General features: G+C 39.9%; 3 protein-coding genes across 6 annotated transcripts in view; 2 read left to right on the top strand and 1 right to left on the bottom strand.

Annotated features, from left to right (window-relative positions):
* Positions 1–8,966, bottom strand: part of vsnl1a (visinin-like 1a) — a 37,952-nt gene extending 28,986 nt beyond the window's left edge. The window contains exons 1-2 of the mRNA XM_079642409.1: positions 8,726–8,966; positions 1,986–2,152 (exon numbers count right to left, since the gene is read on the bottom strand). Coding sequence (XP_079498535.1) covers positions 1,986–2,147 — 162 coding nt within the window. The 5' untranslated portion in view covers positions 2,148–2,152; positions 8,726–8,966. The remainder of the gene's footprint in view (positions 1–1,985; positions 2,153–8,725) is intronic.
* Positions 8,967–9,161: 195 nt separating this feature from the next.
* Positions 9,162–25,353, top strand: LOC307014475 (uncharacterized protein). 4 transcript variants are annotated; one of them, XM_079642405.1, is made up of 5 exons: positions 9,162–9,403; positions 16,369–19,415; positions 20,259–20,408; positions 20,922–21,002; positions 23,118–25,353. In XM_079642405.1, exons 2-5 carry the CDS (start codon positions 16,388–16,390, stop codon positions 23,198–23,200), a joined length of 3,342 nt encoding a protein of 1,113 aa, XP_079498531.1. In that variant the 5' UTR covers positions 9,162–9,403; positions 16,369–16,387; the 3' UTR covers positions 23,201–25,353. The 4 variants fall into 4 exon arrangements, with proteins under 4 accessions (XP_079498531.1, XP_079498530.1, XP_079498529.1 ...); XM_079642404.1 differs by having other exon boundaries at positions 23,113–25,353; XM_079642403.1 differs by lacking the exon at positions 23,118–25,353 and adding an exon at positions 22,565–23,101.
* Positions 11,492–13,346, top strand: LOC307014477 (uncharacterized protein; the record flags this gene model as incomplete). The annotated part of the gene is made up of 4 exons (XM_079642408.1): positions 11,492–12,215; positions 12,462–12,555; positions 12,803–12,890; positions 12,990–13,346. The coding sequence occupies exons 1-4, from the start codon at positions 12,158–12,160 to the stop codon at positions 13,344–13,346; spliced, it is 597 nt and encodes a 198-aa protein (XP_079498534.1). The 5' UTR covers positions 11,492–12,157.
* Positions 25,354–27,993: the final 2,640 nt, after the last annotated feature.

Raw genomic sequence — 27,993 nt, 5'->3', positions numbered from 1 at the left:
GCTGCTTGTGTGCTGTCGTATTGTGCTCTAAAGAGATTTTTAATTTATTTGGTGTTTTTGTCCCTCGTTTATTATCTTATTTCCCAGGAGTCCAGGTTTCTTTTGTAGTTCAATTTGAACTCAATTCAATTTGATGCTTTTCCATTTCGTTTTTTTAACATGATACATTTGGCCAAACTGAAAACATAATTCCCAGTGGTGACAGATGTGCTTTGTCTTGTTTTTTTGTTGTTAATCCAGTCAGCCCTACTTCAATTTATTTCTGGGATTTTTTAACTTTCTCTTTTGGTCTTAGCCGATGCTTGAGCTCCGGTGGAATTTAGAGGAAGTGCCCCCATGCCCTCAGTTCCAAGGAGTGTCTTATGTAACAACAGCCCCTCTGGTAGTGAGGCATTTCCCGGCACCAGTGATAAAAGATGAATGCCTATTCTTAAAATGGTCAGAGAGCTTTTTTAAGAACTCTAAGGAAATTGAGGCGTTCAAGAGGACACAAGATAAGCCTGTCCTACATTATGATTATTAATACAGTATTATTGCTCAGATCTAATTGATTAAACCAGCAGAGAGATGGTAGTTAACTATTGCAGGTTTATTATATTAGTAAACTTTATTCATAGCCACTTATTAAGCAATTTTATCACAATTTCCCATCATTAAAAGACCATCATCGTTTTCATGAAAGTGCTCCTGCCTGTTTTATAAGACTTAATGAATACATTATGGAATATATTCACACTTCTCTGTCAGAGGTAATAAGATATAGGTTACCTATTAGCAGTTGAAGATAATCATCTGAGCGCCTCTGATATCTGCCTCAGTTCATTTTCTGCCCAGATACGGCAGTGGCGAATGGGAATGTGGCAGGGTGCCTGCTAAAATCGTACAGGGTTTTTAATAGGAATGCCTTTTCCCTCAGAGGATTTTGTGGTGATTCCCAGTGTAATCATGTGACCCTAACCAACCCTGTTAATATACATTGTGGGAAAACCAACTGAGAATGCATTTTGTTGGTCTTTTCAGAATCAACAGATGGCTTATTATTGACCGTGATACTTTGTTACTATTACTAGTGCTCATGTTGTGTCTTCTGCTAATACTTCTACAATCAAAAAATGGTGTTAATACTACCATTATGACTATTACTCTGAGTGACAAATACTACTAGAGGTTTCACCTGGTACTTTTTAAGTTAAGCTAAACTACCACTTACATCCTACAATAATCTATTGTGCAGTTCCCTCAGCTCTACAGAGTTTAAGTGTCTTTTAGCTAATTGTTTTGGTTTTCAGGAATTTGTTTGCCACGCTTATCAACCTTATTTTGATTTCAGCAAAAAAGGTCTGAAACATCGGCTGTTTGGTACCGAACAAGCATCAAACAGGAAACGTAAGAAGTTAGCAACTAGCTAGGGAACTTAGTAGAGCATTTAGCCACTAAAAAGCCAGATCTTTTCTTTATTAGGTGGTGGAGACCAACACAGAGGTAAAAGGAAAACATATTGGACTTACTGTATTACGGGTCATGAAACATAACTTTAAATACATTATTATGTTTCTTCTTTGTGTCTGCAACTGTTTGCTAACACGCTAACCATACAGTGATCATATGTAAATTCTGTGTTTACAGCTTATTCCACAAGCCCTAAATGGCCCATAACTTTTTCTTTTTTTAATTAAACATGAATGTGCACAACTTTGAATACATGGTCTGCTGTACTACATTCCTATTACAGATGAATACGTTTTACAGTCAATAAACTATTATGACAAAAACAACATTATCTAAGGTTTTTTGTAATCTGTTTGTATGAAATCAATCTTACCACAGTCAGCATGTTAAAACAAACTAGTGTGTGTTCAGCAGCTTTGTAGGAACTGTGTGCTGTTGTCCTCTGATGAACTCCAGTCAGATCAACAGGTGTATATTCTCTTCCGTCTCGTCTGTGTGTTCATCCATCAGGTAAAAGTGAGTCAGTGGAGTCTCACCTTGACATACAGCTGCTGGAACTCCTCCAGGTTCAGGCGTCCGGTGGGACAGTCCTTCAGGAAACCCTTGTACCACTGCTTCAGCTCATGTTCATTAAACTCTGTGTTCTTCACCAGGTCCTCCATCACTTCAGGGGTCAGCTTGCTGTTCTGTTTCCCCATTTTGCCTGCGAAAAGGCCACACATAAAAAAAACAAAAAACAGATTAGTTCATGATTATAAGCACCTTTCAGAATACAAAGAGGTACCTTTTTATAAAGTGATGAAACTAGAAGTGTGATGGTGGAAGGAAGAGTGACTTATGAATGCTAAAAACTAATTCCTAGAAAACTCTAAAAGTGTGAACCAAAGCTTTAATCTAAAAATAAGTGTAATATAATGAACAGGGACAGTCTCACATGATGGTTAGTCCAGTACTGTTATTTCTTCATGAGGAAAGGGTCAGTTCAAACACTTACAACTTCTGTCTTCCTTTGATCCGCTGCTTGCCCTATTTTCTTTTATTTCGTTAGCCTAATATTTAAATAGCATGTTCAAATCAAATTTCAAGCCTTAAGGTTATTATTTTCCAAATGGAGAAAATCTCACTTCCAAATGAAACTCTTTGAATGTGGAAAGGGTCATAATGACATCATAACATAGTTGGCTCTCTGTGACTTTTCAGAAAAACTGAAATGTGTTTTAGTGTTAATTGTCTGCATCGGCACAGTGCTGATGCTGCCACTTCACCTCCTTGAGTACATTAACCAATCTGTAATGATCATAATTAGCAAAAGATGGTTCAAGTTTTTGGAAACATTTCTATTTCTCATTGCTTAGAGGATCGTTAGACCTCTTATGGGACAGACTGGCAGCAGCAGTGTGTGTGGTGTGCACAGAGGTGAGGTGACCCGGGCAAGCATCCAACGGGTGCTGCAGGCATATACTGAGGACATGCTGCGTTGGTTTTTGCAAAGCATAATTTAAGGATGCTTAAGGAAATCGACTATGTTTTTAAAGCATGATATAGGTTTTTGGATTGATTTTGTACATTCAAGGTTGTAAATAGTTTCATTTGTGTTACAATACGCCAAAGAAACTATGCCAACACCTAAAGCTCACCTGGGACTAATATTGCATCACTTTTATGCCTTTTTTGACTGCCAATGTTACATTATTGCTGCATGAGGTTACATGCAATGAATGTTTTCAATACTTTCCCAGTGGTGATTTTATAATAACTTACAGTAATAGACTAAAAATGAAACATCTACAAGTTTAGGATTTAGGATGAATTAACCACATTTCCACAGAAAATAGATCTACACTAGATGTCAAAGAAGAAACTCACCACCAAGGTGGTTTTCCAAAATGGTCCCTCCTCAGAATAACAAAAATAGAGTTCAGTAAGACAGCGCCATACAAATAAAGAAGTAAGGTCAGAAAGAATGAAAACCAGCAGTTGGATTTAGAAGTGAGGATATCAATATAAAATGTTAAGTGAACTTCGCACATTGATACGCAACAGAAAATATATTTATTTGAGGTGGTTATCAGTTTGCCGGCAGGATTTCCGAAAAAACTACAGATCCAAATGTAATGAAACTTGATGGAAGGGTGCGGCATGGAACAACCAATCAAATGTTGAGCCAAATCGTGGCAAATACACGCACACATTTTCACTGGAACAGCCTAAACGTAATTCTTCGCTCACTGATTGCCCTTTTATTTTGTCATTAATTAGATCAAACGTGCTATACCTCTCGTATAGAGCTTTAAAAGGACAGTTTGACATTTTGGCAAACACCCTTATTTGCTTTCTTGATGAAAGTTAGAAGAGAGGATCGATGGCGCTCTCCCCGGAGAGTCAAGATCAATCTTCTCATCTAACTCTTGGCCGGAACCCAAATAAGCTTATTTCCCCAAAATGCTAAACTATTTGTTTCGGCTTCTATCTGGATGGAATTGGGGAGGGAGTAGTGTTTGTTTTATTGTGATAAAGAGACGTGTGTATATTTTTCATACAGGCATCAATATACTCAGACTATTTTTGGGAAGTTGTGGAATGGAGGCATGAGGTAGTTCAGTGTGTGTGTGGGCTATTATGTGATCTCATTTAGTTATCTGCATTGTTGACAAAGAAGCGGAACAGTACAGAGACTGCCCCATCGATCAGAAAGTTGTCCTTTGTGAATTGAGAAAAAATGAAAATAAACTATTTTTTCATTTCACAAAGAGTCCTTAGAACCTTTCCAAGCAGCTCAGACAGTCCCTGAACCACAATTTGGAAACCATTTGTTTAAGACGGATAGATTTTCTTTGCCCTGAGGCTGAAATCCAATTTTAAAAACTGCTTTGAGCCAGGCTTGACCCAGGTTCACCAAGGACTCATAATGAACAAAGCGGAAATACACCTTATGACTGATCATGCTTCCATACTGCATGTATACTAAAACGCTCAATACAAAAGAAGTGATTCATTTGTTAGGAATTAAACCACAGCAGGTAAGACAATGGCGACATTGTTCTTATATTAATAAGCCATGTACTTATTGGATAACGGTGAATAGAAAACGCTATTTAATCAGGGAAACAATGCAACAATTTCATTTAAAAAAAGAAAAAAAAGAATCCTATTAAATGTAATAGCTTAAGGGGGATGCAACCTAAAAATCACAGACAAACACACACACACACACACACACACACACACACACACACACACACACACACACACACACACACACACACACACACACACACACACACACACACACACACACGCACGTATTGATGAATTATTAAGGGATATGCAGCATTTTCGGTCACCTGCATTTGTGTGAAGCAAGGACTTTAATACAGGACAATGATAATGAGCTTTGAGCTTAAAAAGCCTTCATTTCAAAATGGACACTTGACATAAAAAAATCTTGATATCATCGAAAGACATTTGCCACGAATTATGGGTACTTTATTTAGGTGAGAGACACTTCGGTACATAAAACCACAGGACCATTATATCCCCGACTTTTCCCCTACGTGTGCAGCCCTCTCTGGACCAATATGCAGTCTAATAACATGCTGTGTGTGAGGAGATCATTCTCTGTAAAGTAGCTATGCCACAGTAATATGAACACAAAAGTGTTCAGATAAAAACCTTGCACCTCTCAAATATAAGCTTTTTGGCAGCAAATAAATCAGCCGTGTGTTAATGTGACCTGCAGAGCAGCCTAAGTGCATTCAGATGCCTCTGAAAAAGAAAGGAGAGGAAGTTGGACTATTCCCTCCTCCATAACTGACCCTGTGTGTGTTTCAGTGTGGAAAACAAAAAAAGTGGTGTTCTGAAATGTTTCAACAGTAACTAAAATGATTCAGCAGCATAACTGTTCGTCTAGAGTTCAGAATATGTCTCTTTGATATGTGAAAATGATGCGAACACATACATTTAAGGACAGAAACATTGGCATGCCCTTGCATAAGTGTTTGTCATTTGAGTTAATGTTTTATTTCTTGGTAGAATTGACAATTTTATCTTCGGTTCAACATGATTTAATAAAAAACATTTATGATACTAACACCATTTATGGTAGATTTTTGGGACGAAGAATGCCATCACTAAAAGTAACAAGCTAATGCTAGGCTATAAACGAACTTCATCACAGTGGGCTGACTGCTGGCGAATGACTCATGCTAAGCTAAAGGGAGCTAATGTTAGGCGTAATTATGTGTCCTAGTGAAATTCAGTCAATTGTTAGCAACTCCTGTTTTTATGACACACAGAAGCTTTAGACAATAATCACTGGAATAATTACTGACGTAAATGATGTCGTAGAACAAAACGTGAACATCTCTTCAGCTTGTGTTAACCACAGATCTTATTACAGGCATCCAATGAAAAGACGTTAAAATGCTAACTCATATCTCGGTTTAAGGACTCATTCCTGCACCTCTCTAGTTTCCCAGTTTTCCCAAAAATATTTTGTTACTCCAGTGAGTGCAACAAAAATATTCCAAAAAACAATTTGATAATGGAATAATTAGAATGATCCTGAAGCATGAATCAGTATGCTACCCAGTGTTCAGCTTCTGTCCCAAGGGTTAACAACCACGCACTCACTAGAGAATTGTAAATTAGAATATCAGACCTGCAGCAATACTAATTACCATGCAGTTATGGGTTGAACTTTACTGTCTGAATATGTCAACTCTTTTCTCTGTGCGTAGCGATCAGAAACACCCTGCTACATGAAACGTCCCTAAGTGCTGCAGTGAAAGTGAGGAGGCAGCGCAGCCTGACAGCAAGTTGCCAACACTGTTCTGTTACAACACGGGCTGCCAGACAGGGTGGGCTGAGCATGGGCACTGCAGCTTCAGAGGGAGACAGGTGTGTCCCCCGAGAGATGTGCACTGCCATAACGTGCCTGTGTGGGTGTGTGTGCACGTCCGTTTGTACCTAAACAGCAGGTATGTGAATGAATGCACGTATGCAATTGTTCATAGTATGTAAAGGTATTTGTGTGCAACCTACGGAAAACATCATTAAGTATTAATCTAATGTAGTGCATTTGAAGGCATCACAAGCATCAGCATATTGTCAGCATACACAACTTCGAAAAGCATCCGGGTAATTATTACGTTGAAAGATGCAAAACGATATGTTCATTCACTTCTAATATGCACACAATATGCACGAAGTTGCATGCACCATAATGCACTCGTCTTTTCTCATGCATGCAACAAGCAGCAGAGCAGATCCTGCATCTGTATAATGTCTGGTGGCACAACTTTACGTCACCATCCATGATATTTCTTTCCATGTCATACAATAAACTGCTATTGTGATAAGATGCGATTACTTTACTTCTTGCACAATAATTTATCTCCAGTGTTTATTTAGGATGTACCAGAAAGAAAACTAACACTTAAATAAATCACACATTTTTTTAATACCGCCCACTCAGCTCTGCTTATATAAAATCTGCAACTGCACAACCTCAAGTGACGCAAGTGGCAACATGGTATGGCCGAGCACTTTCACAACATCATCTTCCTACGCCTTTTACTTTGTAAAGACTTCTGAGTTGTGTGACGGTCAGTTTGGCCCAAAGAGAATACACATTTTTGTGCAGGTTACCAAGGTACCAGGAATTGATGATCAAATCTGTCTTCCATATCAGACCGTTGCCTAATTGTCCATTTTCAGAGCTATGCGAGAGCCTCTCTCATTTTTCTTTTGAACATGCATCAACCTTGTACTGCAATAGAAGAAGGAATGGAATGAAAAACATCTTTAAATGTTTGATAACTGAACAAATATTCCCCCTTAGCAACTGCTTGTCAATCAACAGCCTGCAAATGTGATAATGATGAAATCCCCTCTATATATCCAAGTACAAATTCTTTAGCAGTAAAAGATATACAAGCATAAGCTGCGTAAATCACAGTTAAAAGGATAAACGCTAGGAAAGTGATGTGAAAAAAATCATGATATTTGATGGATTCAGAGGCATGACTCTTTTTAGCACACAACACTGAACACACCCCTACCTCCCCCCTGTTAGCTCTTAATTCTATGCTCGGATGGGAATGGTTTGCACCACTTACTCACTTCTACAAGGGGGGGAAAAGCAAGCAGCAAGCTTCATAATCAGCAGATGTCAGTGCTTCATTTTAGCTAAAAAAAAAAAAAAAGAGTCTGGGACGAGACACTAGGCTGCAGAGCAATGCAGAGTAGAGCAACACACCTGAGTCATTACCCTTTGTCTTCTAGCCCACTGGGAGACACAATGACAATAAATCATAGCTGTATATGCAGACAGGTGTGGACTGACACATTTTACAGTCCTGTTACAACCAGACCTGCCCCCAAGCCGGGCGGATGGCTAATATATATCTGTCCCTTCACCAGCATTTACAAACAGGGGATGACCTTGAGATGCAGGCAGAGCCCTAGCCAAGAGAAGCAACACTAGATAGGAATAATGCATTTAGAGGGTTTGATCCAGGTACATCTGGGAGATTTCTGTGTAATCCTGCTGCCTTTATTGTCTAGAAATGTGTGTTGTGTATGTGAATGAATGTGTGTTTGTCTGTGTAGGAGAGGTGGGGGCACAACACGCATACAGTAGAGGCTGGTGTATGATTGATTTGCAAAAAAGTGGCTTCCTTGTGAGGATGATGTGGGCTAAAGGACATACCACCCCCCCCTCCCCCCCCCCACACACACACACACACACACACACACACACACACACACACACACACACACACACACCCTCTAGCAACATCAGCACCAGTGCCAAACTACACCAGAATCACACCACGTCGTGCCAAGCAGACATCCCACGCAAAAGTCACAATTTTAGTCGAAAGAATTCCCACAGTCTGCATGAATTGCATAAATCAGACGTCACCAATCCAAATTTACCCCAGTCTTTACACTTTAGTTGTTGAATCTAAATCCTGGTGTGTAGGCTATGTGTATATGATTAGTTACTAGTTAGTCACCCGAGCAAGAGATAACCATGTTTATCCAATACAGACAAGATTTACGTGCAAAACGTGCATATGGCAAAATATAAAAAGCTGAATTGATTTTTGTGTGTCGTTATTTTAATTTGCGTATTTTTAGTCCTCTAATTAACCCATACATTAGCCTAAAGGGTGACACACTGCAGGTTGAAACATGCATGTGAATGTGCAATAATATGTTTATATTTTCTTCAAGCACAGAAAGAGTTCTAGTTTAATATCCAACCTACCTTGAGAGAGTGCCGAGTCAACGGTAGAAGTCTGGTTTGATGTCTGGAGTGGTCCAAGAAACCTGCAAGGACGGGAAAAAAGAAGCGATTCAAAAGATCTGAAACTGCCCTTCTGTCGAACCACTAGCAGCTTTATAATGTTGTCGAGCGTTTTGTTTAATTCTATGGGGCTTTTGTGGGAGAAAATTCAGCCTCGATTGAAAGTAAGCGGTGCTGGTCCTTAGGATGATGTTGCTAAACACACATTGGTGCTGATGTACTGAGAGGAGGAGACCGATACAGAGAGAGAGGGAGGGGAGTGCATCTCTGTCTCTTTCGCTCCCTGTGTTTGGTTGAGTGTATGTGTAAAGACTGTATGGCATTAGCATGATGTCGCAAACAATTAGTTAAAAATAAAGGCAGCAGGAATAACAAATACAAATAGCCTACTAGTGTTCATATTCGACACTTATATTTAACTATTTGTTAACTGATTTTAGTGCACATTCCAGCAATATATAAACTTTTTCTAATGTATTTAACTTGAGACAATACAAGAAGGCTATGTTAGCTAGCTAAACCATTAACGTAAAGGGAGTCCTTCTTTGTTCAGCGGCAGCAGTTTGGCGCCACATAGAGGACACCGGGGAAACGTCAGGACCAGAAACTAGCGATAGCCACAACAGGACACTTGGCTAGGTATGTTGAGCTCTATTATATATTTATTTAGAAGGTAAGTAGCTTACAAATATATATGTTAAGTAAAATATATTACTAGCTTAAAATATCAGCGACTGTCATTTTTAATATCCGAAATTACAAATTACGTTATTGAGTTTAAAAGGTTGCTTATGCTAACATTAGCTGAATATGATTTGTTTTAGGTTATCACATTTTAAATGGCGAATTAGTGGCCTAAGTTATGGGAATTGTTTGGTTCAAAATATAATTCATACATTTCTTAAAATACTGTTGTTTTTTCAGTCATTTTGTACACTTGTGCTTGCTGGCTTAAATCTAGTATAGGCTAGAATAGATAACTAAAGGAAAATCTTACACCATTATCTAAGGATAGCATTAGCTGACCATAGTAACATTGATGAAACATATCAGTCCACACTGCATTAACACTGCAATTTTTTTTTCTTAAGAGAGAGCTTTGTGTATTATTAATTTGTTATGATATCCTTTATTGTCTTAATTATTGTATTAATCTCACACTGTAAAGTACTGACTAGACTAGAGTCTTTACATTTTTTTTTATAATTGTGTATAGTGCATGCTGACAGAAACACAATCATGGCTCACAGGGACATTTTATTGAAACATCTATCATCTATGTGATAAGAAACACTTTTGTTTTTTTTCTATCGAGTTTCTATCAAGTCAGTACGTTTGATTTTTAAATGGCCTAATGTGTGTAACAAAGATAGCATTGTCAAAAACTGATTCCCAGCAGTTCCTGATTGGGGTGTTATAATTGAGAAGCAACAGAGCAGTGACAGTGCCACAGTGCCATCTCTGTATTCTGCACAGTGAATCAGAATCATGCTGTGTAACAATCTGCTGCGGTATACGAAATCCACTGACTGCATATTATGTTGTTGTGGTTTGCCGTTGGATTACTTGCACATAGGCTATTATGGCAATACAGACAAATAATGGGCTTTATAAAACGGCAAGTCAAATCAAGCAATCTGATTGGTTCTTAGCCGTGATATACTGAGCGTATACCACGGGTAGAATTGTAAGTTACTTTTCACAACAAGTCAGTATCCCTCCGCGTCTGAGAAAAACAGTATACCGTTGGGCTGGAACAAGAAAGCAGCGGAGAAGTAACGGGGCAGAAGCTGGGCAGAAGCCCTCCTTTTTGACGCAGCGGTCCAGACATAGACATCAAACGGCAAAACATATTCAGCGTGCAGTTCCTTTGGCATTAGGGCAGGGATATCTAGATACTTTTGAAGGTTTAACATAATGAACTGTGCTGCTTTTAAAGCAAGCAACGACGTTTTCAAATCTGTAATCAAAGAGGTCCGCAAATACGCTATCGACCAATCAGATTGCTTGATTTGACTTGTCAGTTTTATAAATATATTTAAATTTCTTCCGTTACGAAACAAACTTACAAAGCATAAAATGGAAACATTTAAGATTAACTTCGACCTCCGTGGGGGTCTTACTATAGTATGTAGGAGTGGATTGAGCAGTTCCTATCTCCAGAAAAAAAGCACCTAAACTACGACATGCAGAGCTACGTGAAGAGCAGGTAGACCAACTGGAAAAGTACCACCATTCAAAAGCTTTCTGATGCGGGTCTTGAAACAAAGCAGAGAAATTATGACCGTTAGTGGCCACAGGTGCAAAAGCTCTCTCCAGAGCTACTGGAAGCCCAATCTCGGGGACCGGAGAAAGTGGAGCCATATTCTTGCCACGCCAAGCAACAGCCGGACAGTTTTTCAGTGGCTGCACAATAAACAGCAACATACACATTAATGTAAATAAACAGCCAAATAATGGATCAACGCTCTCTGTCTAATATGTTCGCTTGCTGTTGGTGTTGTTGCATAGCAACCACCTTGCACTATGTTTTGTGCAGAAGGCAACGGAGGGACTATTTTATTTTGAACATCATTATTTACTAATAAAAACTATTTAAATTAGAGTGTGTATTTTTCTTTCATATTGCCACACTTGGTAACCGTTTTATAAAAGCAATAGCTCACTTCAGGCCGTGATATATGCTCATTATATCACAGCTAAGGGGGTTGTCGACCCTCCGCTTCGCGTCGGGCCGAACCAAGCCCCTTAGCTGTGATATAATGAGCATATACCACAGCCTGTCGTGAGCTATTGCTTAATTATTACATGGCTTAGTTGAATACTCGATTCTGATTGGTCAATTCAGAACACGTGACACGTTGTTAATACCGAACAGACAAACCGCTGTCAAGCACTTATTGACCGTTGTTAAGGACGCTCACATCTGCACAAAAAAGTCCGTTCGATTTAACTGTATACAGTTTGGCTGAAAAGCTGCTTTTCTAACTGACAAGACAAGAGCAACAAGAAAACAGCGGAGAAGTAACGGGCAGTAATCCTCCTTTTACGCAGCGATCCAGACATAGACATCAAACGGCGACAAATATTTAGTTGCCAGTTACTTTGGCATTAGGGCAGGGATATCTAGATACTTTCCAAGGTTTGACATAATTGCTGTGTCCCAATTCAGCGGCCGCATCCTCCTGAGCATGCATTCGGAGTCCGCATACGTCACTTCCGCCAAACGAAGGCTGTCCCAATTTTAAAAAAATACAAGACTCCTCCGAATGCGGCCCGCAAATGCAGCCTTCTTTCCCCAGATTTAGAGGATACATCTGATGTACACTCCGCGGTCTACCATATCCCAGGATGCAACGGGTGACGGTGACGAATGAGTTTTAAAAAAAATATATGGCTTGTAACGTCCCATCAATGGCTACAACGGTTTCAGCTGGATTCGTTTTTAAATGTAAGTATGGGGTTTCAACTCACCCAAATAGTAAACGACATGAAAGAAAAGTAAACCTATTTAATTTGTGTATTTAAATATACGGGTTAGCTGTGTTCTTTATATTACATACATAAAATAATATGAAGTGAAAATATTTCTAAACCCTGTTTGGTTTTCATATTGTTGGGATTCATTTTAAAGCTAATTTATTTATTTAACTGCTTTTGGTATACAAATCTTACTGCAACAATTTTGTTTATATAGGGAGCAAGGAGCAGACTACGCAATTTATCCAGATGCGCGGGGAGAATGAAGCCCTCTTCACGGGGGCCAAATTCTCCGCCAGCATCGCTTGGAGGTAAGGCACAATATCCACTTTGTATGGTTCTTATTTTATGAATCATCCCTCATTTCATACAGTCCATTCTAATAACACAACTAGTATATGGGACAATGCCTTATTTCTTTGTTGTATTTGTGTAGGGATGGCTCCATGCCACCATTAAAAACAGAAAGAAGATTTCTTCCTAAGTGTGTGTGTCCTTGTGACATTGTTATTGTTTTATTCATAATACTAGATTTTAGACTGCTCTCTCTGTAATTAGGACGGTTTTGGAAGATATGGGCCTGCAGGGAAGTGTTAGTCCCCTGCAGGCTAAGAAGAAGTGGGACAACTTAAAAAAAAGATATAAAGTATGTGAGTTTTACAAGTTAATAAACACATTTGCTGACATTTGTTTATCTGCTGGTGTTTTTTTTTGTACTGCCATGATTGTTTTACTCTGCCTTTAGGATTGCAAATACCCAGGGTCAGGAGAGGGAGTCAGTGGGAAACCCACTGCTGCAACTTGGCCATGGTTTATCCATATGGACGAGATATTAGGACAGAGGCCCTCCATCTGCCCCCCTGTCCTAATATCCTCCATGCCAGAGGACACACCACGGCCAAGTGCAGCAGTGGGGGACCAAGAGGAGGACGAGGATGAGGATCGAGTTGAGGCAGGGCCATCCCGGCCTAAGAAAAAAAAACAGGATGGGCTAATGGATCTCATCCGAGAAGACATGCAGCTGCAGAGGGAGGCAGCCCAGGAGAGCAGGGAGAACATCAACAGGCTTTTTACTCTGCTAGAAAGATTAGTGGACAAATAATGTAATAAATAAATAAATGTAATGAGCAATATGAAACTTATGATTTATTTAATTGAACAACATAACATACAAATAAAATAACATACAAATAAAACAACATTTAAACTATATACATATTCAGGCTGAGCAGGGAGTCCCAGGTGGTGCTGCTGGACCTGGCTGCCACAATTAAGACCCTGGTGTCCTCTGACGGTGGGTGGGGCTTCATTTTGGGGTGGTCTCCAGAGCTGTTGGGGATGCTTCTCTCCACGGTACATCGGATTGTTGGGCTAGGGTTCGCAGGGCGGACGCAATCGACGGCTGCCATGTCACTAAGATGTTTTCAGCAGCAGATAGGAACAAAAGATGTATATAAATATTGCACAAGGTTATTATATCACAGCTCGTCAATTGTTCTACATACCTTTACACATAATCGTGGTCACCAGGAACCTCCTCCAGGGCAGACACCTCTGCAGACAGTTGGTCCCACCAAGGAGCACCACTGATTGCCTCCAACACATTCTCCCCCTCATCCTCCGCTACATCCTCCACAATGTCCTCTTCTAGGGCCATGATGTCGCCGGCCCCGATGCAGATGTTGTGGAGGACGGCACATGCTGTTATGATCTGAAATGTTTAAATTGGCAGAAAAATATATATGTTATACCTCAGGTCAGATCTACTCTTCAGTATTATCAGAATGTCCTAATGAGTGATTAATTACTTTAGGAACAAAGGTGTGGTGCACCTCCAGCGCTTGCAGGAAGATACTCCTGAATCTTGTTTTCATCATCCCGAAGGCACGCTCGATGATGCAGCGTGCCCGGGAGTGATGGCTGTTGAAGCGCTGGGGTCCCACACCTTGCAGCGGCCGTTTGTAGGGAGTGATGAGGGGAAGTGGATGTTGGAGGCAGGGGTACCCCCCGTCTGCGAGGATATAGTGCCCTGGAGGAGGGTAGAGTGCCCGCCGATAGAGTGGGCTGTGGCGGAGCACTCTAGAGTCGTGGACTGACCCAGGCCAGCCCACGTATGTGTCAATGAAGCGGCCCTGATGGTCACAAACAGCCTGCAGCAAAATTGAGCTGAACAGTTTCCTGTTTCTGTAACAGTGACCATCAGGGCCGCTTGGTGGTACGATGCGAACATGGCAGCCGTCGATTGCTCCAGCAGCTTTCCTGAAGGCTCTGTGTCTGGCCAGCCCTGCAAACCCACACGACACAGCCTCCAGGTCTTCTTCTGTCCTGGGGAGGTGGATGACCTGGTGACGAATGGCCACCACCTCCTCAGTCACTCTGTGGACAATCCGATGTACCGTGGATCTAAAAACTCTGGAGACCACCCTGTATGATGCCCCACTTGCCAGCCAGAACAGGAACACCAGGGTCTCAATTGTGACCCCCCAGCCGTGTCTCCTGTCCTGACCCAGGAGGTCCAGCAACACCTTCAGGGACTCCCTGCTCAGCCTGAAATCAGGGCGTGTATCCTGGTCATTGAAAAACCTGTCCAGGACAGGGACGCTTAAATTGATCCTGCAATACAGGGGCCTTGGCTGGTAGAGGGAAAGGTTGAGAAAAAAGGGTTAAATAAGTGAAGAGTATTTTTTTTCTGTGTTTATGTGTATAAATATATCTATTGACATGTTTATATATATATATGTTTATTGATATATACACACATAAATATATACTATATATTTATATATACACAAGCTATACTCAACCTGAAATTAAATTTGTATCAGTATTATATGCTAATAACATTACTGTTAGCTAAAAATACAGATACATATATTCTGTGTTTGTGTATAAATATATCTCTATAGACATGTTTATATATATATATATATATATATATAGGCTATATATATAGGCTATATATATATATATATATATATATATATATATATATATGTACATACACAAGCTATACTCAACCTGAGAAATAACATTTTAAACATGTATTATAGGCTAATATTAACATTACTGTTAGTTAAAAATACAGTACAAATATATTTATATCTGTTATCATATGATAATAGATATAAGTATCATTACTTGGAAATGCGCCTGTTGCGACCTCGGGAAAATAATTTAAACATATTATATAACACCAAAATAAGTACAGCTAGATCTGACTCCATATTGAACAGTTTTGAAAACAGTTTTGAAAACAGTTTGAAAATATTTTGCCTAGTGTCAGAAATTATTACCGGCACTTGTGACTGCAGCTGGTTGCTAGGTGACGGGGGCGGCAAAATGTAGGGGTAACTGCCGGTGACGTACAAGGACATGCTCCGTAGACCGTCTCATTTCGAAGTCCGCGGAGGACCCAAGCTGGGTCCCCCGCGGGCTGCGAGGCTGGGTCCTCAGGAGGACCCAGCCTCTGAATTGGGACACAGCTAATGAATTGTGCTACTTTTAAAGCAAGCAGCGATGTTTTCAAATCTGTAATAAAAAAGCTCATCAAAAACGCTATCGAAGCAGTTCCTGCCGTTGCTACGTTAGTTCAAACGGTAACAAAGGACTATTTGTCTTAGCGGATGCATGTCAATTTAAATCAATACATACAACTATTTTTTAAATCGATAAAATCATTTTCCAAATCCACAAAAGCATTTTAATTAATATTGGGAGTCATAACGTTACTTTGTTGAGAATGTGGCCATGTAATAAGCGGGATAATGTGCAGCGACTTGGTCATTATGGGGAAAAGAACACCTTCATGCCGATCTAGATCCCTCCGCTTCGCGTCGGGCTCCTGATCAGCCTGTCGGTGTTCTTTTCCCCATAATGACCGCGCCGCAGCACATTATCCCTTACATAGTACAGGCTGAAGATTACAACACCATCATTAACCAGCCTATTTGAATCACTAGATTCAGCCGTGGAATTGGTTTTCTAGAAATGTTATCTACTAATAGTAAGCTATGCATTGGAAACATTATTGACATCATTCCATTATTTTGATAGAGTGAGAATTATTGATCTGAGCAGTGTGGCTTTTTGATGCAGTGTTCACACTCCAGTTGTTTCTATTTCAGGTTCAGTAAATTGGAGAAGATGGATACAATCACAGAAGAAGATATAAGTCCTCAAACCCAGATTGAGCTTGCTGCACCTCCCTCCCCCAAGCGACCAAGGACAAATTGCACGATGACAAATGACCACAGTGGCAAGAGCAGGTTTGACTTCCCAGAGCTTCTGACTTTTAGGAAAGCCATCAGCTCTCCATCATCAACAACTATCTTGCAGGAGAATACGGGCCTAGAATCCATGGCAGAATGTGGGGATTTTAAAGACACTCAATTGACTGTCACCCCTATTAGTAGGTTGACTACTTCACACACTGACGACGGGCATACAGGATCATCTGAAGTCTGTGTGATCTCTGCTGAAATAAGCTCCAAACCTCTTTTGATGGATGAGCAGGGTTCAGTTTCTGAGACTAACACACTCAGTGTATACATGGAAGATGATGCAGGTGGGGCATTAGCAGAGTCTTTCACTTTAAAAGAAACGTCCAGTCATCCTGATTGCAATCGGCTGGGGAAATCCCTTGAAGACGAGCCCCCTGGTGGTTGCAGTCTTCAAGCAAGTAATGACGAAGATGGGATACAGGTGCAAAACAGTGTCAGTCAAATCCAAGCATTCACCTTCAGTTCAAGTGATGAGAGGGTCAGATGTCAGTCTGATTCCAAGGTTGAAGATGCGCCACATGACACAGGTTTCTGCGATACATGGAGCCAATCTGAGAATAATCAGAAGAGGGGTGAGCTCGGATTTAGTGAGAATATCCTTCTCATTGAAGAAAAGGCAGATGGTTGCAGCGCAATATCTTCCCCGGATTATACAGACTCTAAATTATTCTGCTCTTACCCTGAAGAGCATCCGTACGTGATCTTGACAGAAAGTGTAAAAAATGAGGAAGAAATATTACAATTGCATATCTGTGAGAAGGAAAATGTTGCCGTCTGTGAGGGGGAAAGAAAAAGCTGTGATAATGAGAATGGCATGAGCAAGAGCTCCATCCCTTCTGCCGCTGAATGTGCTGAGGGATCAATTGTTTTTTATGATGTGGTATTAGCCACAAATATTGCAATTGAGAGTGTGAGTCACGAAGCCAAAGACTTCTGTGCGGTTAAAGGAGAGCATGCTGCTGGCAAGATGATAGCCAAAGCCGGGAGTGAAACGGCTGATCACACAACAGACACTCCATTGCCTGCAAGAATCAGTCAAGGGCCTGCTGGAGGAGATAATGAGGCAAGCCCTTTCAGTGTAATTGACCCTGCAATCTGGATTGAAACTGACAAGGAGGCTGAAAAGAAACGTCGAAACTCAGAGAGCACTGCAGATGTGGAATTATTTGCATTGGGAAAAGTCTGCAAGATGGAAACAACGCTTACGCTCTGTTGTGACGTCGGACTGTCACAGGAGGTTTCAGCTCCTGGCCAGTTTAATCACCAAAACAGAACACAGTGCAGAGATGAAAAAGAAATCTCATGGCAGTCACACTCAAATCCACAGGCTTGTTTACTCACCACAGACGAAACGCACAGAACGACTGGCAACGAAGGCAGCTGTCACTGGCAATCCAGCCACAGCAGAAGTCCATGTAGGCCAGCCCATCCTCCTCCTGCAGGGGGTGGAACACAAGAAAACCATGACACTGAGGAACATCAGATGAAAGAGCCGGATCAGTCAAGCTGTTTTCCTGTCAGTCCGAAGACACAGGAGGTTGAATATTTTGTAACAAATGATGAAATCGCCAGAATGGATGGGGAAACTGAAATGAAGGAAAGAGAAGGAATTACAAGTTTCAAAGAAGAAATAAGAACTGAAAACTCACCACTCATGGAGGGAAATCTTCTGTACAAAGTAGAAAATCACATTGAACACGCAACTGAAGAACCAACTGGTGACTGCATGGTATACATCAACTGGACAGAGGGTAATATAAGTAAACATGGCAACACATTCACACACCTTGATGAGAAATTGGGAAATAACGTTGAATGCTTCTCTGATCACTCATACAATGTTGTGATAACAACAATGGAAGGGAATACAGAGGAACAGGAAAGAGAAGAGGCAAGTGTTAAAACTGATGTGCAATATTTAGAGATATTAGAGAAATCCGAGCATGATCAACAACAGAAAGAAGACATGACTGAGGAATGCATCAGTAATTGTACAGAGGACAAAACAAGCAAAATCAACGAGAAACAAGAAAACAAGCTTGGTTTCTCTGATTACCAACACAGAGCTGAGACATTCATGCTTGAAAATAAAGATGACCTTTCGGCTTTCACTTCCCCCCCAACAAGCGATGCAGTTGTGCCAAGTCCTCATGAATTACACCATTTACAAAATGCTGACAGCAACCCCATAGCCCTAAACGCTACTGACAGATTTCCCCTTGTGCCATCTGCCTTAACTCTCAACGACCGTGTGCCGGGGGGCTTTGACACTTTCGAAAAGATCCAGCTCTCACTTGAATATGAGGATGGCCTGAGCAACAGCCCTCTCCTTACAAGCCTAGACGGGCAGCAACAACTTCAACACTCTATGCCAGAGGCAGAGAGCAATGAGCATGAGAAGGTACCAGAAGAGGAGGAGAAGGAGATGGATTTATTTGAATGTCACACTGAGAACATGGCTAAGGGATTTTTAAGTCAAGATACCAGTTATAATCAATTCCCAACATGTACCCCAGCATCATCAGCCCCTGTCATTGCTATTGGTCGTCCAGAGCAACAGCCTAACTGTGAATCATCCTTTAATTCCTTTGAGTGCTTCGGGGTTGAGCTAGACTCACGATCAATGCCCTTCCCTGTTCCCTCCAAGAGCGACAGTCTAGCCTCCGATGTGAATGACGAAAAGTTTGAGATGAAAAAACAATTTGACATGGTGTTGCGAGAGTTGAACTTGTATTTTGAAATCAGTCTGGGTGATTTGGCGAGTGAGAGCAGAGCATCATCACCTGAGCAGGTTATCGATATAACTGAAGCCCTGAAGGATGACACTTCAATCTGCAAAGAAGAACACATCAGAAGCCCAGAAGGAGGAAACTATAGAGACACATCATCAGGTAACTGCAAGCAGAACACAATTAATACATCCATATTATAACAAAGGACTGGTTCCAGTAGTATTGACATCAGTTATGAGGTACAGCTGTAAACACCAAAATAAACTTTTCTTTGACCATTCAGATTGATGGCTATCCATGTTTCAATTACAAATGCCACTGTCTTTGTCTTAGTTTCCTACACTGCAATAGATACTGAAACTGAAGTAGAACTGTAGCTCTGTGGGCAAATCTTAAAACAATATTTTGACTTTTCTGGGGGGGAAACTCTTATTTGCCTTGATGCCGAGAGTCTTATCTGGTTGCTTGGAAACCTCACGGTCACAACAACCCTCCAGGAAGTGACTGCTAACAAAATCATCCATCCAGTAACCCCCGACAAAATCACAACTTTTTGCTTGCTACTGGACATATAATAATGTTTGAATGTAACTCTTGGCAAATAGTTTTGTAAATCTGTGAAAAAAAGGAGAAAGAAATGCACTTAAAATGTATTTACCATAGGATTGTACTTTTTAATAATATTGTAAACATTTATTTTAACATGTTAACAATTCTTTACATTTTCAAGTCAAAATTTTAAGCACAGAACTAATTGTAATAAACAACACTGTCAATTCAGCAAAAGTTAGAAAATTAAATCAAAGTCAAACTGTCTGCTCCTCTTTGAATAATTAGACACATTTCAGATAAAACATGATCATTAGGCAAGAGAACAGACCGTCAGTTTTTTTATTTGTCTTTTTGACACCACAATAATGCGGAAAATAAATGCCAGAAAAACCTCAAGCATCACACACTGCTCCCATACTAATTATTTGCTGTGTGTTGCATGTTGTTCAGATGATGCGGATGAAGCTGGCAGCCTGGAGATGTGTGGAGGTGATGCAGTGGTTTCTCGTCCCTCTGGCCCCTGGGACGGGGAGCAGGAGGTGCCCCTCGGCAGCCACCTGGGCCAGGAAACATCCATGCGCCCTGCAGAGAAACAGAAAGGTTTGTTGTTTTATTTTTCAAAAGATTAAAGTCAGCCAAAAAAGTTTATTATTCCTTTGGGAAGAAAATAAGTGTCCCTGTAATCAGTGTTCATAACAAGGGTGAAACTAATTAAAATGTGTTCGGTCGACCGGAAAACTTATTTGAAGCAAAAATAAACAATTCAAATAAAGTCTGAAAAACGGTGGTTGAGATTGGTTTAATTAGAGCTAAGTGTTCTTTTGTTCCAGTGTTTTCAGTACCGCGTTTATTTTCCAGACTATCGGGTGACAGGCTTTCAAAAGGGCAGCTAGGTTAATTCATTGAGGGAATACAATTGCTTTTATTGATTTGTCTTTTCATATTGACTCAGCTTCCTGTCATTAATGTTCAAATATGAATTTCCCTTAATTAGCTGCCATTGAACGATAACAATGGCATGAATGTTGTTTAAGGATAAACAGAGAAATAAAAAAAATAGAATTAGCAGGTCCCTTCTCGCTGTCTCTAACCGTCAATGTGTTTATTTTTCAGACACCCGGGAGATGGAGCAGAAAAAGATAATGTGGTCTCCGTCCTTCGGGTGTCAGCCGCTCGTGGATCAACTGAGCCACAGTGAGTTGTTATTGTAGTTGCAGACAAAAGACCCTGAGCATTTTATTGATAGAATGTAGGTCTTGGTTTCAAGATTCTGTAAGAAAGGGCACTTTACAAATAATTTGAAAGGTTTTTAATGTCCTTCCATATTGTTAGTTGACAATTTTATGAATCAGTGTAGTGACTTTTCAGGTACTTTGACCATATTGTGACATAAAAGTAAACTGAGAACGTAAAAGAAAGAAAAACAAAAGTATGTGACCAAGCATAGCAGCTGCTCTCCGCTGCATTATAAACCCCAGTGTGTCTGCTGGAAGTTAAGTGTGCTGTCCTCTGAATGTTTAAAAGGAGCATCAGGCTAACAACCTGTGTACCAGGATATGAGACGTGTTCACCTTGTCAGAATGAGGAAATAAATCAAGTCTAATAGCATGCCTTCTGTCTCCGCACATTGTGAAGGACTATGTTAACCTTGTCAGCTTTGGAAAGGAAAATAAACCATCACCATTTGTTCTTTACAACCTCTAACAGAAACCAAGAGGCAGAATATTATGTGGGGCTTTGGAGCCCAAACAAATGCATACACAATGCTCAATGCAGGGTACCAGGCACGCAGGACTGCTATATAATTGTGTTTATTTTAATGCTGTCAATCGAAAAATGTATCACAGTAAAAATCTGAGATTAAACATAATCAAGAAGGATTAATCACAGGTTATTGGCCTGAAGTCCAACAATTTTCCGACATTTAAAACATGAACAAAGCCGCTGTAACAGAGAGCCGGTGTGATTCCCCTCTGTGTAATGTGCACTACACAGGGCATAATACCTTGTACTGCCAGCACTATCTGTTCCTACAGTAGTGTCCTCACTGCAACTGGCGCCTAGTGTTCTTCCTCCGTTTTTAATCACACTTAAAGCTATCAATTATAGTTGTGCTGTTACACCGAGGTAGTCACTGTTCTCACTGATATCCAGTGATCTAGAGTCAGTTCATCACATGTAGATTGTGCTCATTTTTACGCGCTCTCTGCCTCGTCAATGCCATGCATTGCACATGGTAAACATTCAGCAATAAGGTTTCCTGATTAATTGCAAGCCTTAACATTGAGAGTCCTAGATTATTTCCATCAGGAGAGACTTATTTTGATTGAGCAAAAAATGATAGACATGCAAATAGATTTTGGCGATTAGACCCCATCGTGATGTGTCATATATTTGAAAGGGGAGGCTTAGACGTAAGTAGAATATAACCCAACACTTGTTGTGATGCAGATGGGATGAAAAGGACACTGATGATCTGGTTTTGGCGAGGAGTGGACTTTTGAAGCTCGCTGATAGCAGGAGAGAAGCGAACATATTCAAAGTTTAACTGCAGCCCAATGATTGGCTGTTCAAAGTCATTGCAAAATGAACTTGGTTATCTAAAAGAGCGGACGCCCATGATTGGCTCATTACAGGCAGCAGGAGTAGTGAGAAAGTAGTCTTCCTGATTGAAATCACGCTTTGTTATGGTGTGGCACTGTTTCCTGTTTTATATTGAAAAGTGTTTCTCAATGTCGAGGACGCTTCCTTGGTAGGACAAGTCCCTCAGAGAGGTCCCTCAGAGAGGTCCTTCAGAAGCGATGCAAGAATCCTTCCTAGCCTCGGAAAACGAAGACTGGTGGAACAGGCTAACAAGTGTGCAGGTGTGCGTCATATGCGAGGCCCCGCCTTAAATGGAGCGCGATTTCCGCCAAAGATTTGGAAATTGGTCCGTGCGCAAAGCATTGTGGGGATTTTAAGACCGCGGAGGATACACATGTGCAGCCTCGAAATTTCCCGCAACAAAGTACGCCGACGTCCTTCGGCAGCACTCGATGACGTAGCATCCTTGAAATAGTGGCTCTGGAGCAGCCTTCCTCGACATTGAGAAACACCCCCTGTGTTATGTCTGTTTTTACTTCCTGTCTCTGTGTTTTCCCACCTCTTTGATTTTCTGATTATTTTCACCTGCTACCCTTATGTTTTTTGTTTCTTTTGATTATCCACTATTAAATTTATTTTCTGCAAAGTGACTCTGTGTACTTGGGTCATCAACACTGTCTTCCACCACTTGACACGCTTAGGTCATATTTTATGTTTGCAGGACAGCCCGAGCAATACAAGAGACTAGAGCCCCTGAAAACATGCAACAGGCCCCTCCGGATCGGACTTTCAAAGAGAGCCAAGACTAAAAACCTACATCGCCCCCACCCTTACAAGTGAGCCTTCACAAAGCAATCAAGGTTATGTACATGCGTGTTATGAAGCTTTTCTTTGTTGCCATGGTCAATAGCTGGAATGTTATTTTCTGCTTGGTATATCGTTCATGGATTTCTTCTTCTATGCTTTCTTGGTTGAGTTGTTCCTGTTCATTTGAACTCCCTGTTTATCCAGGGAAGTGTTGAATCCTCATAATGCCAAAATGTATGCATCTTCTAGTTTGAGGTTCCCATATAATCACAGTCTGCCGCTGTTTGCCCACAATCTGATTTGTATTTGTTGATAAAAGGAAATCTGCTTCCTGTTCATATTTTCCCTCCTGGAAAATATTCAGCTTTACATGTTTATGTTGGTATTTATATGTCTATTTATATATTTATATGTCTATTTATATATTTATTTATTTATGAATGTATTGGCTTCTTTCCAACCTAGATTTGGGTTTTATTTATATAATATTTATAAACACTAGTTTTAAAATGATTGCGTTCTATAAAATACATCTACTGTTCCCAGGTTTGTTATATATAATTGGTTCTTATGTGTTCCTCTGTGGGTGTATTGATACAGTATTCTACTTGTTCTGTGTGGGCGGACTCAGTCAGTAAATGAGCAGAGTTTGCCATGTTACTGTTGTGGTGTTTTTACACCAATAAACAGATTCACGTGTACTGTATGCAACATATCCTTGAGCAGTTCTGTGGGAGGATAGCTTTTGAAAAAACCTATTCACTGTTGAATTAAATAATTGCATAAAATGTGTTTTTATGTACTATACATGCTTGACAAAGGTACTTCTCAGGAAAACAATGATAGTCAACATATGTCTTTGTCTAATTAGTTTTGTCAGCTGTGGGCTGATATTTCCTGCCAAATGATTGAATACTTTCCATGGCAAAACTACATAGATCCTAATTAGATTCACTCTTTTTCAAAAACATCCTCAACTAAATGTACTTCTTGTCATAGTGACAGACAAACACATTTAAATGTAAGCAACTTCCTGCCACTGCTGGAGCACAACAAAACAATAAATATAACTGAGGTGATTTCAAATGAAACCCTCCTTATCTCTTACCTCTCTGATGAAGCTATTGACTGCTAGTCTGACATGAATGCTGCTTACCTCACTAAACGTTGAGCAGGTTCCCAGATGCAACAGGTGCATAGATACTGATCTGATTTGAACATGGATTCAGCACTTGTCCTAGTTGCAGTGGCAGTGACATCCCAGGTCGATGGTATCAAGCTCTGTTTGGGTTTGTTTTCCTGCAAACCGCAGCTCCCTAAGTGTGAAGTAAACGCGATTGTTTTTGTTCTTAAGTCAGGCGGTTAGAGTGCATGTTGGAGACAGATCCAGTGGGTAGAAGCGAGGAAAACAATGACAGCTTGACTGCATCTGTTTGAATAAATAGCAGAGCCATATTTTCTCTGCTTACTTTTCTTTACTGGGTTGTTTACAAAGCAGCGTTGTAGGGCTGGAAGATTAGGACAAAGTAAGTAATTGCGATTGTTGAAAGTGATATTGCAATTGCGATATGATTTTCAATATTAAAGGGTACTTAAACAAATGAATTACAATTAGGATCTGTACCATAAAGGATGTTTTATTTAAAGACTACTATTATACTCTAACTTTTTGGGGTTTTCCCTTTTTCTAGTGTTAATGGTCTGCAATGGCTAAAATCCCCAAATTCCCTCCAGGCGGAGTATCTCTCCCCCCCATAGATTTGTTTTTATTGGCTGGGACTTCTCTGCAGTGCAACAATACTTAAATCAGATATCCTCACATATGTTGCTTTTACCAAATATTGCGTTTGCATTTGTCTGTGTTGCTCTTTCGATAACATTTTTATTAATTGTGCAGCCTTACAGCAGAATGAAAGACAATTTGTTTCAATCACCAGTTGCCTGACTGTTAAACCTGGCATTGTAACTGATGATCTGAAACTTGAGGTGGTTTATTGAGTCTTTTTGTTAAAGACCAGACTAAAAATGTACAAAATACTTCTCTCATTTTGTTTTTAAAAAGACCAATTAGGATTGTTCTCTTAAATCTATCTGCAATTATTCCCTTTTTGTCAGCAGGAACCCCCCTGTATTTTATTAAAGCAATTTAACCATTCTTGGCTTGACTGATGTTTTTTCAAACTTCTTTCCTTTTTTCTCACCTGATCACATGTCTGAATCAAAATGGTTGGATTTATTTTTCTTGTGAATATAACATTCAAGGTGCAGCTTTCCAAAAATAATTGGATTCAGACGCTACGCATTCTTTTAATCAGGCACAGTCTGAAAGCTGAAGGACTTGAATTAGATGTTTTTCCCAGGTAATAATGAATTTGTCAATGCTTGTTGCATCTGAGCCATATTTAGTTTGTTTGATGATTTGTCACATGGATATGGATATTTCTTCACTCTGTAGCTGAAAGCCTAGTCCCCCCCGGCCATGGATAAAGACAGTTTGTATTTCTAAAGCAATTGATATACACTAACTTAATGTTCCATGCTTTGTCTGGAAATTCATTCCATCCATTTTTATTTCCTATCAATTACACACAGGCCAGTAATCTTTTGTTTTAGTAACACTTCACTTGCAGTGCAGTGGAGTGCGTAAGCAATGCACTATTCTTACATAATTTTCACATTTCAAAATTAGCATTATGAGGCAATACAACATGCTTTGTAATGAGGGTGGCAAATGAATTCCAGACCGTTATACAGTTAACGAGCCAGACTGATCATTAGGAAGTATGCTCTGTCCTAAAAAAAGTACTTGGCCTACATACTGTAGGTACATTTGAAAATAGACTGTGAATTTGGAAATGCTCCAACTGCTGCAGCTGGTGGATGAAAGATTAGTCTAAGATAGAACTTTAATCGAACATTTTGAGGTCATTTAAAAAAAAAATCTATATTTGCAACATAATTAGCACCAGGAATAACCAAGTGCTTAAAACTGTTTTTAACCCTTATGTGATGTAATCTTTCACTTTGAATTGTTCGGTTTACATTGTAGTGTGTTTCTGATTATCCAAATGAGGGAGTTTCAGGTGGCACAGCTCCACACTAGTGGAAGTTGAATGTTAACCTTAGCATGCTAACATGCTAATTTAAAGCAAGTATAATGTTTATTATCCAAAGTAACTTACAATAAGTGCAATAAACCATAAAGATTCAAGCTAAGGAGAACAAGAACAGTGCTGACATATTTACTTCAAACAAGCAATATCATTGTAAGTGTTTGTGCAGAAGTAAAACTCTTAAGTGCGTTTTCTTTATTTTTTTCTTTTGTTGGGTATTAGGTGTCTAGGTTTAGTGTGTTAGAATGCATTCACTATTTAGCACTATGGCAATTTTGTACATGACAAGTTTCATGATAAGTTTCATGACAAGCCATCCAAAAATGGTTGAGATATTTCAGTTTGGACCGAAGTTGTGGATGATGTCTGCTTACCAATACAAAGCCATGTTGTTAGTGTGACCAAAAGGATTTCCGTAAATACTGTTATCGTTCTATGTTAAACTGTTATTTTTAAATGTATTGACTTTAAGTAACAATGTGCATTGTACTCACTGATGGAGAAATACTTTGAGGTTTAACAATGACCCATGCCCAGTTCTGGCTTTTTTACCAAGCCCGGCATTTTGTGCAATGTGGACCTAACACGACTTTTTAAATGTTCACACATTAATATACAGTTACTTTTCCACTATATTGAAAAACAGAACCGCTACGAAGGACACTTTTATATATTATCCCACACTCCCACGAAACAGACCCCCACCCCTGCCAGCATGTGTGTTTGTGTGGTCCAACCTGCCCAATGGGCTTCCATTGTAGAGAAGGAAGACACATCTAGATTACAAAAAACATACATTTGATGGTCTACACTACAGTAAATGGCAAAAGCAACCAGAAAAATCAGTTAAGGTTGATCCGCTTTTTGATAGATGTATAATAAATAATAAATCATAGTTCATGCATTAAATTGATAATTCTTTTTTTCATTTACGTCAGATGTGTCAGGGTTCCTTTAGAAACAGGGACAAGGCTTCTTCTTTTCTTACAAAATGACTCCTCTCCCTTTTCACAAAAGCACCACTGTATAAATCACGTACTGCAAATTATGATATAACGGCATAACCAGGGGAATCAAGATGTTGAACAATTTGAGAAATGAAACCTGACAGGGATTTACATTCCTTTGTTGTTAGTTCTTCCCCAGCACTAAAATTAAAGGGATAAGGCAGCACTCATTTGATTATTTCATTAGGGGTAAACTTGGCATATTCCCATCATGAGAGTCCGAGTAACGTTATTATGCTTGTGGAGAGACCTTAAAAATGCGGAATACCCCTTGAACAATTTCTATGGTTCGCCAGTGCAGAAAGAAACACTGTCCTACAATTGGAAAGGTCTGGATAATAATGCGTATCACAAAATATGCCTCAAATTTCGACTTCTTCTTGACCCATGCTTCCTCCAGAAATGTCAGCCATGTGGACATTAACAAGCAAAACATCTGATCCAATAGGAAAATAATGGCTTGTTGAAAAACATCTTTATAGTGCGACGGTTACTTTGAGTAAACAATCTTAAGGTATCTGTCTGCCACATTTCACTACATGCTGATGCATCTTTGTATTATTATGAAAGCAGAAGCTGTATCACACTGTCGGCAGACTACAGCGTCTCTCCAAAGCAAACAAGCAGGGCTTAAGCTAAGAGAATGTGTGTGAAATGCAATTTCACACACATTAC

The sequence above is a fragment of the Notothenia rossii genome (assembly GCF_949606895.1).
Source record: "Notothenia rossii genome assembly, chromosome: 8".
NCBI classification, from domain to species: domain Eukaryota; kingdom Metazoa; phylum Chordata; class Actinopteri; order Perciformes; family Nototheniidae; genus Notothenia; species Notothenia rossii.
This window is presented reverse-complemented; position numbering and strand designations above follow the sequence as displayed.